Source organism: Poeciliopsis prolifica, unplaced genomic scaffold (genome assembly GCF_027474105.1).
Source record: "Poeciliopsis prolifica strain line A6 unplaced genomic scaffold, Auburn_PproV2 SCAFFOLD133, whole genome shotgun sequence".
Lineage (NCBI taxonomy): Eukaryota > Metazoa > Chordata > Actinopteri > Cyprinodontiformes > Poeciliidae > Poeciliopsis > Poeciliopsis prolifica.
Genome location: NW_026562508.1, coordinates 411,847 through 422,496, shown reverse-complemented (window position 1 = coordinate 422,496; position 10,650 = coordinate 411,847). Strand labels below are relative to the sequence as shown.

Here is a 10,650-nt window from a genome sequence, read left to right as displayed (position 1 = left end):
TCTCCCACATCACAGTGACTAGTATCTTGAGTTGGTTTAATCAAAAAATCCCCTCAAGCAAACTAAAATTACAAGTGGGTAAACTTTTATTGTAAGCTCTTTAACATGACTTTACCATTATGTTTACCACTATTAAAAAAACAAACCAAAGAATATATTGTAATACATTAGTAAAATGTTCAAGGTCAAAAACGTGTATGCAATATTTTATGTCACATTATACAGCGTGAAAAGCTGAAAATTAACAGAAAAAAATTCCAGGTGATACCGCTTCCAGTAGTCTATTTAACATGAAAAAAAAAATTGCAAAAACTTAACAATTCATTTCATTATTTTACTTTTTCGTTCCACTTGGCTATTTTAAAACTTCACGCTCTCCTGTCTAACGACTTAGTAAAACCAACTCTTCTTCGTCCACTTTCTCATCTGATTCGATTCTGCTACACAAACAACTTCACATAATTTTTGCTTACACATATGAAGAGAAACAGAAATTTGATCTAAGGCCTGGGTAGACAAAGAAAAAAAGACAATTTGCTGTCAGACACAAACAGACTAAGTGGCTCAGATCACACTCAAACAGGACTTCTGAAGAATACCCTCAAACTCATCTTGCATACTGCCTCCTCATGGCAGATAGTTCTGAAAGTAACTCCATGTTGGTATACACCTCATTTTAATTATAACTACAGGTAAGTAAGTTATTCCTAAATCAGTATCTAAAGGCCACTTTAGTGTTGAATGTATGGGCCTAAATCTTATATGTCTAAAGACTGTGCACTAATGACAGTATCTAACCACTTTTTGTATGCCACAGCATAGTTGTTCTGCTCAGCATTACAGCAACTTTTCAGTATGCTGTTAACAAAGGTGTGTTCATTTTGTAGGGTCAGAAGGTTGGGCAGAAGGATTCCTCTCCTTAGACGCTTGCTGTCATGGTCAGGCAAGGACACCCTATCCACTTCCATAGGAACACTAACATGTTTATGTCTGTCCACTCTCATCCCCTGGCTGCCACCTGGCTCATTGATACTGATAGGCTTCAAATCATTCTCTCTGCCATCAGTGGAGAGATCTTGATCCTGCCTCCAGTGGTGCCATAAGTAGTACACATGCCGCCTAGAAGAGAGAAAATCATTATTACTGCAATTTATTACTGATTTTACATTCACAGCGCATTTTATTTGGTACACCTGCTCTTTAATGCATATGTCATATCAGCCAATCACATGGCAGCAACTCAATGCATGTAGATGTGGCCAAGACGATCTACTGCTGTTCAAAGCAGGCATCAGAATGGGGAAGAAAGGAGATTTAAGTGACTTTGAACGTGGCATAGTTATTGGTGCCAGACAGGCTGGTCTGTGTATTTCAAAAACTGCTGATCTACAGGGATTTTCACACACAACCATCTCTAGGGTTTACAGAGAATGGTCAGAAAATGAGAAAATATTCCGTGTGTGGCTGTTCTGTGGGTCCAAAAGCCTTGTTGATGCCAGAGGTCGATATCTGCTGTGACATTCAGATGGCAGGGTCAGAATTTGGTGTCAACAACACGAAAGCATGAATCCATGCTGCCTTGTATCAAGAGTTCAGGCTGGTGATGGTGGTGCCAATTAGTACCAATTGAGCATCATATCAACGCCACAGTCTACCTGAGTATTGTTGCTGACCATGTCCATTCCTTTATGACCACAGTGTACCATCTTCTGATGGATGCTTCCAGTAGGATAACACGCCATGTCATCAGCGCGAATCATCTCAGACTGGTTTCTTGAACACAACAATGAGTTGTGTATAGACAAATATTCAACATCTGGTCTGAATGAGTGTGAATAAATGGTTGTCAAAACTCTTTCTACATGTGAATTAAGACCTAGTTTCAGAAAAACATGGTTTCAACACTCATCAAAAACAAAAAGTTATTTATTTTCAGAAGTGCATAAGCTGCCCCATAGAGCAAAATGATAATCCAGAACTAAATACACAAAAAATTTTAAAAAAATTGTATTTCCAAAAGTATTCTCTATTATTTCCTGCAGCAATGGGTATTCAAATCAGAAAGAATATATTCAAATTATGAAAGCTCACCTGTGACTCCAGAGTGTTTCATGTCCTGGAAAAGACTGAATCAGGTCAGAGCACAGTTTAGTCTCCTGGTAAAAAAGTTTAAATACTGTAGTGATCCTATCCCCACAGGCTGCATCAGCCAATGACAGCTCACCATTAGCCTGAGGACAGGTGCTATGGACTGAATTGCTCTGATGCTGGGATGGACAAAAGACTGTGCTAGCAGAATCAGAAGACAAAGACTGGCTCAGTTCAGTGTTCAGTAACTCCTTGAGAAGGAACTGCCGGTAGTGAAACCCACTGTGATCAGATACGTGCATGGAGACCCATGGATGCACAGATGACAGTTCATCATGGAAAACCTGTGAGAAAATAATACAATAAAGGCAGATTACATGCAGAGTTAACAGCAGGAGACTGTTGTTAGCAGCAAATGTTCACTGCTATGCTAAAAATACTCTGCTTTTTAGCCATAAATCCAATCGGTGGAGACGCTGATTTCAATTAATCTGCTTGTGTGCTGGATAATCTACTATTTAGATTAACGAGCTATAATCCAAGAAATCATCTTAGTAAATTTGCTGCAATCTTCAAACCATGACACAAAAAAAAATCTTTCAGTGGCTATTGAGTGATAAAAATGTATAAAGTAATATGACAAGACGAGCTATATGTTGACACATACGTACATTCAATGCAATAAAAACACTTGCTTTGAAGACATAAACAAGTAACATTAAGCAAATAAAAGTGCAATGTGAGGTAATATTTTTTTTATAATGTCAAACCTTTATGTTGCCTTTAGCCATGTGCTGCAGTACCCAGATGCGGTGGGACCAGGCGTTATAATTACTAGGATAGCGACAAGCAGCGTCAGAGCACACCTTCATCTCCTGGTGTATTAATCTATCCAGATGACGACCCAAAAACTGGGTCCTCTCTGCATCAGGCTGCTCTGCTTCAACCTGCTGCTGAGTCTTGTGGGCAACAGCAGAAAACTGACGCAGGATGTGCTGCAACACCCAGCGTCTGCAGGGAAACACGGAATGTTCAAGGATCAGGTGTATAATTTCATCAGCGGAGACCTGATATAACAAATCAGTATTTGCATACTAAGTGTTTTTAGCTGTCTTTTCTTGTTAAGGTGCATGATTGTTTTGTTTATTTGAAGTTCTGTAGCTCCTATGAGGATTTTGCACTCCCACTAAGCATTGTATTTGGTATGTCACTAGGTAGTTCAAACCTAACTTTCCCAATTTTAGTTGACTATGAGAAGGTGGTACTAACAGTGCAGAATTTTTAACTACAGGTCTGCGCGGTCATGAATTGGTAGTACAGCAACGTAATGTGGGTTGCAGGACTTTACAAGACCTCAACACAGCAATCATGTTGATGTCAGAAATCACATTGGTGAGTAAAGCCGACAACATACATTTTAAAAGGTGAAGTAGTATGCAAAAAATCGTTCCCTTAACGCCTTAACCTGCACCGGAAGGCCCGTTTGCCATTTTTCCATTATATTTTCCGGGGCTGAGATTTAAGGGTTTAAATCTCAGGGTTCTGCCGGTACCCGTCACGATGCTTTATTGGGCAGCCTAGAGCCCCCATTTGATTGACACCACAGTCGACCAATAATGCTTGTGCTTTTTTAGCATAAGCATCCCCGAGATGTGTTGTGTTGATGCATTTCACTCCTGAGGTATTTGTCCGTTGCAACACGCAAACGTCCCCATTCACTCTCAGAGCGTACAGTTTCACACCTCATGGCTTAGGATTTGTTGCAAAGGAATTAGGAGATGAGCTGTACAAACAGGCTCCGAATTGAGATACAGATGATCGGTTTTGGTGATTGGCAACAAGAGACAATGATCGACAATCACCAATCAATTCACGGAAATACATTTTTTACAAAAATGTGATCGGTGGCCAATTAATTGGCCCACCTCTACTATATACTGTTCAATTCAGGTTTCTTACAGTCTTACAGTGCAATTTGTTTGTTTGTATTCTTTAAATAGAGCATGGAGAAATTTGTATTTTCAGTCTCATCACAAAAGGTTTTGTTTCTGTTTAGTTTGGTTTTATATATGCAATTTTTGTAGGTTTCACTTTCAAAATGTGAGCGCAACAAAAATATTTGGAATAATCGAGAACATTTGTTCTGTACTTTAAAAGGGGAAATCTGAGTCTTAAAACCTTACCTATGTATCCATGTCTCAGGGCTTTTGGGGAATTTGGTGAGGGCCAGCTTGCTCAAGTAAAGATCTCTTTCTGGATTCAGGGCACCACACTCAAGCAGCTCCTTCCTGTAACAACACACATTATTATAGTCCTCTGAAAGAGCCATGTTTAAAATGCAGAAAAAGATTTTAAAAGATAATTTAAAAAAAAAACTGTTTCCAATTGGAACAAAATGTCGCCAGTCCATTGCAGGGCAACACAGACAGACAGGACCAATAACACGAACGCTCACACACACGCTCACAGACACACACACACATGTCCACATGCACGCACACACACCTAAGGATGTGGCCATTTGCCAAGTCCTGCTGGAAAATAAAATAAAATCAGCATCTCCATCCAGCTTGTCAGCAGAGGGAAGCATGAAGTGCTCTAGACTTCCTGGTAAACACCTGGACTGATTACGGACTTCAGAAAACACCAGCAGATGACATGGCACCCCAAACCACAGATCGGAACCTTCACACTAGACTTTAAGTAATGTGGACTCTGTGCCTCTCCTTGATGGCAGATAAGGTGGCAGCCCTCTCCTGGGGCTTTATGTCCCTCGTAGGGCCATCCAAGGGAGACAGGTTCTAGATGAGGGACCAGACAAAGAGCAGCCCGAAGACCCTGATGATGAGCAGGTACTTTGGATTCCGTGTTCCCTCGCCCAGACGCGGGTCACTGGAGCCCCACTCTGGAGCAAGGCCCGGAGAGGAGGCACAATGACGAGCGCCTGGTGGCCGGGCTTTTACCCATGGAGCCCGGCCGGTCTCAGCCCGAAGAGGAAACATGGGCTCCCCTCCCTTATTCCCATCACCTATGAGAGGGGCAAAAGGGGTCGGTGCAGTGTGGGATGGGTGATGGCCAAAAATGAAAACAATAATAATAAAGATAATACAGGTCTTTGGGTACTTAAATAACTTGGAAACAACACAATATGTAGGAGAAAACATAAAATACATAAAAGAGGAGGCCCTGGCAGTCCGCTCCTCGGTTTCAGAAGGTGGCTCTTGGGACGTGGAATGTCGTGGAATGAAGCCTGAGTTAGAGTGTGAGTTTGAGAGGTTCTGGCTAGAAATAGTCGGTCTCACCTCGACGCATGGCTCTGGTTCTGGAACTAGTCTCCTTGAGAGGGGCTGGACATACTTCCACTCTGGAGTTGCCCATGGTGAGAGGCGTTGGACAGGAGTGGGCATACTTGTTGCTCCCCATTTTGGCGCCTGTATGTTGGGGTTTACCCCGGTGAACGAGAGAGAAGTTTCCCTCCTTCTGGTGGGGGAACGGGTTCTGACTGTCGTTTGTGCTCACGGGCCGAACAACAGTTCAGATTACCCACCCATTAAGTCTGAGTGGACTATGACCATTGTTGAGGCGGCTTATCAGAGCTGTGGCTGCAAGGTTGTCTGTGCCTGTCGCGGTTGAATCCGTTGGTGGACATTTTCGGTGAGGGATGCTGTCAGGTTGAAAAGGGAGTCCTATTGGGCCTTTTTGGCCTGTGGGACTCCGGAAGCAGCTGATAGGTACCAGCGGGCAAACTGGCATGCGGCTCGGGTGGTTGTTGACGCAAAAACTTGGGCTTGGGAGGAGTTTGGAGAGGCCATGGAGAAAGACTTCCACAAGGTTTCAAGGCAATTCTGGTCCACCGTCAGGTGTCTCAGAAGGGGGAAGTAATGCAGCACCAACAGTTTATAGTGGAGGATGGTGTGCTGCTGACCTCGACTTGGGACGTTGTGGGTCAGAGGGCAGAATACTTTGAAGACCTCCTCAATCCCACCAACATCAATTCCATTGAGGAAGCTGAGCCTGGGGACTCTGGGTCGGGCTCTCCAATCTCTGGGGACAAGATAGCCGAGGTGGTAGGGCCCCAGGGGTGGATAAGATTCGCCCGGAGTTCCTTAAGGCTCTGGATGTTGTAGGGTTGTCAAGACTCTGTAATATCTCATGGACATCGGCGGCAGTTCCCCTGGATTGGCAGACTGCGGTGGTGGTCCCCCTGTTTAAAAAGGGAGATCGGAGATTGTGCTCCAATTATAGAGGGGTCACACTCTTAAGCCTCCCTGGCAAGGTCTATTTAGGTGTCTTGGAGAGGAGCGTCTGTTGGATAGTAGAACCTCGGATTCTGGAAGAGCAGTGTGGTTTTCGTCCTGGTCATTGGAACACTGGACCAGCTCTACACTCAGCAGGGTTCTGGAGGGTGCATGGGAGTTCACCCAACCGGTCTGCATGTGTTTTGTGGACTTGGAGAAGTGTTTGACCGTGTCCCTCGGGAAGCCCTTAGAATTTCTAAGCCCAGCCAGGGTGTTGAGGGGATCTGTTTTGGTGGCCGACCGACCGACCGACCCTGTGCCTCTCAACACTTCCTCCAGACCCTGGGGCAATGATTTCAAAATGAAATGCAGAAATTATTTTAATTTGAAATGTTTGTAATTTGAGGACTTTGGGCCAAGTGCACAAGTGTCCAGTTTCATTTCTCATCAGCAAAGACACCTCAGACATCGTCTTGATTTCAGGAGTGGCTTGACTCGGGGATTACAATGTCTGCACCTCATGTCTAGTATTTGTTGGTGTATGGTTCCTCTGGAATGGATTTCACTTAGCAATCCCAGAAGGCAGAGCTTCTCTCTGTTGCTGGTGCATTTGTTGTGCTTTTCCTACCACACTCAAGCAGCTTTTTCAGCAATGACCTTTGTGGCTTCCTTTCATTGTGACAGGTGTCAATGACTGTCCTCAATCTGGACATCTGTCCAGCCAGCCATCTTCTTCATGATTGTGTTGTCGTACTGTCCCAGAGTGCGAGTCCATTTAAAGGCTCAGAAAGCCTTTGCATGTGTTTTGAGTGAATTAGGTGCTTTGCGTATGACACCATAAGTTGCCATTAATTAACTTTTTCACAGTATTCTAACTTTCTGAGACTCTGAATTTTGAGTATTCATTTCCTGTCCACCATAATCAACATTACAAGAAACAAAGGTTGATGATTCTACTTATTTATTATTATAAACAAGTTTAACTTTTTGAGATAACTGGCCTGAAATGGTGCACTTTTACACAATATTAATTTTTTTTGAGATATTCTAGTAGTGTTTCTCAGGATTTACTTTTTTTTTTGTAACACCCTAAAGACAACTATACAACCATTAAGATGCAATATTTCTTTTACCTGACATTCCAGGCAGTGGTGAAGTCTGGATTGAGCAGCAAAAGAGTGCAAGTAATATCCACCAGAGCTGTTGGACACAAAAACACACACGTTTGTCTCAGTGCTGTGGTAACAATCAGGACATAAATAATCTGGAGAGTTATTTAAAGCTTAGCTGATTTTTGAATACTTCATCATCAGAAAGTAGCTAGTGTGTTACTGTTTTGTGCTGGGTTGTAGAATGCAATGAGGATGTTGTACCCTGTTCGTTACAGGAAGTGTTACATTAATACTGACGGTAAATTGACATGCAAGATAAATATGTAAGATTATAATATTTTATTTGGCAGTCATATTTATATTTATTTATAAACAGGCAAACAGGCAACAGTCGAATAATAAGCTTATGCATAGATGTCAAAAATTTGTTGTATTTGTTATTAATTCTTATAGGAAATCACACACTATATATATATATATATATATATATATATATATATATATATATATATATATATATATATATATATACACACATATATATATATATATATAGTGCAGAATATGGACTGGAAACCTCGAGATCAAAGTGGGAAACACCCCCAAAGGTGGTGGAGAACGCCAGAGCTAAGATCCTGTGGGACTTCCAGATCCAGACAGACAAAATGGTAATGACAAACCAACCAGACATTGTCGTAGTGGATAAACAACAGAGGAAAGCCGTTGTGGTAGATGTAGCAATACCAAGTGATTGCAACATCAGAAAGGAGCACGAGAAACTGGAGAAATACCAGGGCCTCAGGGAAGAACTGGAGAGGGCCTGGAAGGTGAAGACCACAGTGGTGCCTGTGGTCATCGGGGCCCTCGGGGCAGTAACCCCCAAACTGGAGCAGTGGCTACAACAGATCCCAGGAACAACATCAGACATCTCAGTCCAGAAATGTGCAGCAGTCCTTGGCACAGCCAAGATACTGCAGGACCCTCAAGCTCCCAGGCCTCTGGTAGAGGACCCGAGCTCAGAGGATAAGAACACCCACGGTGGGTGAGAAGGGAATTTTTTTTTTTTTAATATATATATATATATATATATACACATATATATATACATATATATACACATATATATATATACTATATATACACATATATATATATGTGTGTGTGTGTGTGTGTGTGTGTGTGTGTGTGTGTGTGTGTGTGTGTGTGTGTGTGTGTGTGTGTGTGTGTGTGTGTGCGAGTAGAATAAAGTACAGAAGAAATCCAGCATCAGCCTCCTCAGTCCGTTCTCCATACATAACGACAACCATGAAATCTGGCCGGTACTCTTAGTATGAATTTGTTGACACCGCCCTGAATTAGTTCTTCTCAGTTGGCGTGTTAGACACAAAGATCATAATAAGTCATATTATTCAAAAATAAATACCTTCTCTGTCGAGCCAGTGTTTTCTCTGGCGGTAGAGGAGCAGCTTATTGTGGACATATGGTAACAGAAACTTGACACACCAGCTCTCAACACCAAGCTTGTTCTCCACCAACACAATGGGACTGCGGTTGTAGCGGGCCTCTGGACACTGGATTAGACCGATCTCGTCTCTGAAAAACACGGAGACAAGAACAATCAGGCGGACTGGGGAAGAGTTTACATAGTTTGACAGCAGCAACAACAAAAAATGCTTCACTGCTACTATGGCGCACATCGCCATGTGTTAAAGTGTGCATTCACTGGTTGTGTGGGCCATGTACATTTTTCATGAGGCAAAAATGTGCTTATGAATTAAATTGAATCATTGAGAAAAGATGAAACTCTCATATGTTGTGGTGTTTTTGGAATGACATTGTATAGCCATGATCGAATGTGGGGCGAATCCGCCGGTATTCTGTCTACAAAGAGAATAAGACTCAATTAGCGATGTAATCCGTCTGTCCATCTCTATATCGATACGTTGTTTGTATAAATCGGAATGTTTCAAAAGCCAATGCTATTGTCTGAAGAAAAATTAGCCAAACAGGCTTGCAAAACACAAAAGTTTCTGTACATTCTATGCAATACTCCGAGCCCAGGTAAACATCTGATTCCGGATGTTGTTTAAATCAAGGTTCACTAGGTCCCAAACACAACCTCCCACCGTGTTTAAACTCAACAACTTACATGTTGGGGTGTCTTTTGAATGCGATACTGATGTCTTTGACAACTCTTTGGACCAAGACGTCAACCTCCTCCTTTGACTCCGCCATTTTTTTGTCGCCGGGCCGCTGGATCTACTTCCGGTGTTAAACAGAAAAAACACTACGGAAACACAGTAGGGGCAAGTTTATTTATTAAAATGTTTAGCGAAGACAGGAACCAGGCTATATGTTTTTTTTGGGGGGGGGTTTAAAGCCATATAGCCTGGGCAAAAGTAGTGCTTTACCAATAATATGACTGTATGAATTGAAAGAAACATTTAGTCACCTTTTTAACAAATAAACCACATAAAATGTCAAAATAGACAACAGACAATTCAAGTTAAGATTTATTTCACTTTTCCAAAATGTTTGAGTGGTGATATCAAAAGAAAATGTATACACTAATTTAGTTTACAACTATAGGATGAACATTGATTATTTACATCATGAATAACCCCTTGAGATCTGGTGTCTCGTTTGTGAGGGGGTACTTAGAAAACCAACCAACAAAAAAAAAAGCTATAATAGAATTTGAAATAAGTAAATTAAGAAAAAAAACTAACTAGTGTCAGACAAAATAAATAAAATAAGACAAAACACATGTACATATAAATTCATGACAACTTCATGCTACATACACCATACCAAATAAGAAGATGCTATTCACATGCAGATGGATATTCATATGTGCAGAGTACAGGGCGACGGTGGCTGTATAGTAGCGTAATCGTCTTGCGATCGGATTGTTGTAGGTTTGATTCCAGCTTTCTCCATGTCGACTAAACCCCTGTGTATTGGTGTATAAATGTATGTGCAAATGGGTGAATGTGAATGGGTGAAGGTGACTAGTGTAAAGTGCTTTGAGTGGTCAAAATAACTGGAAAAGTGCTATATAAGTTCAGTCCATTTACCATGTCAGAAAAGAGAAGAAGGGCTAGAATAAATGAGTCTTTGCTCTCATTGAAAGCAGGAGCGAGATGTTTGAAAATATGTAAAGTTGAAAGTTAAAAATATGAAAAGAGGTCATACATGTAATTGAGGGAGGT

The 10,650-nt window shown here is 41.7% G+C and overlaps 1 protein-coding gene across 2 annotated transcripts; it reads right to left on the bottom strand.

The window, feature by feature from the left end:
• Positions 1–224: 224 nt before the first annotated feature.
• Positions 225–9,681, bottom strand: LOC129355379 (protein prenyltransferase alpha subunit repeat-containing protein 1-like). Of its 2 annotated transcripts, XM_055024925.1 has the most exons (8): positions 9,588–9,681; positions 8,862–9,031; positions 7,460–7,526; positions 4,272–4,376; positions 2,859–3,099; positions 2,225–2,432; positions 2,092–2,126; positions 1,007–1,119 (listed from the first exon to the last, which is right to left on the bottom strand). In XM_055024925.1, the coding sequence occupies exons 1-7, from the start codon at positions 9,671–9,673 to the stop codon at positions 2,110–2,112; spliced, it is 894 nt and encodes a 297-aa protein (XP_054880900.1). In that variant the 5' UTR covers positions 9,674–9,681; the 3' UTR covers positions 1,007–1,119; positions 2,092–2,109. The 2 variants fall into 2 exon arrangements, with proteins under 2 accessions (XP_054880899.1, XP_054880900.1); XM_055024924.1 differs by having other exon boundaries at positions 225–1,119; positions 2,092–2,432.
• Positions 9,682–10,650: the final 969 nt, after the last annotated feature.

Excerpts from the sequence above, each read along its gene's own strand:
- LOC129355379 (XM_055024924.1), bottom strand. The coding sequence starts at position 9,673 with ATGGCGGAGTCAAAGGAGGAGGTTGACGTCTTGGTCCAAAGAGTTGTC. Across the intron at positions 7,527-8,861 it reads ACACTGGCTCGACAGAGAAG|CTCTGGTGGATATTACTTGC; the intron begins GTATTTATTTTT and ends TGTGTCCAACAG. Across the intron at positions 3,100-4,271 it reads CCTGAGACATGGATACATAG|ACGCTGGGTGTTGCAGCACA; the intron begins GTAAGGTTTTAA and ends GTTTCCCTGCAG.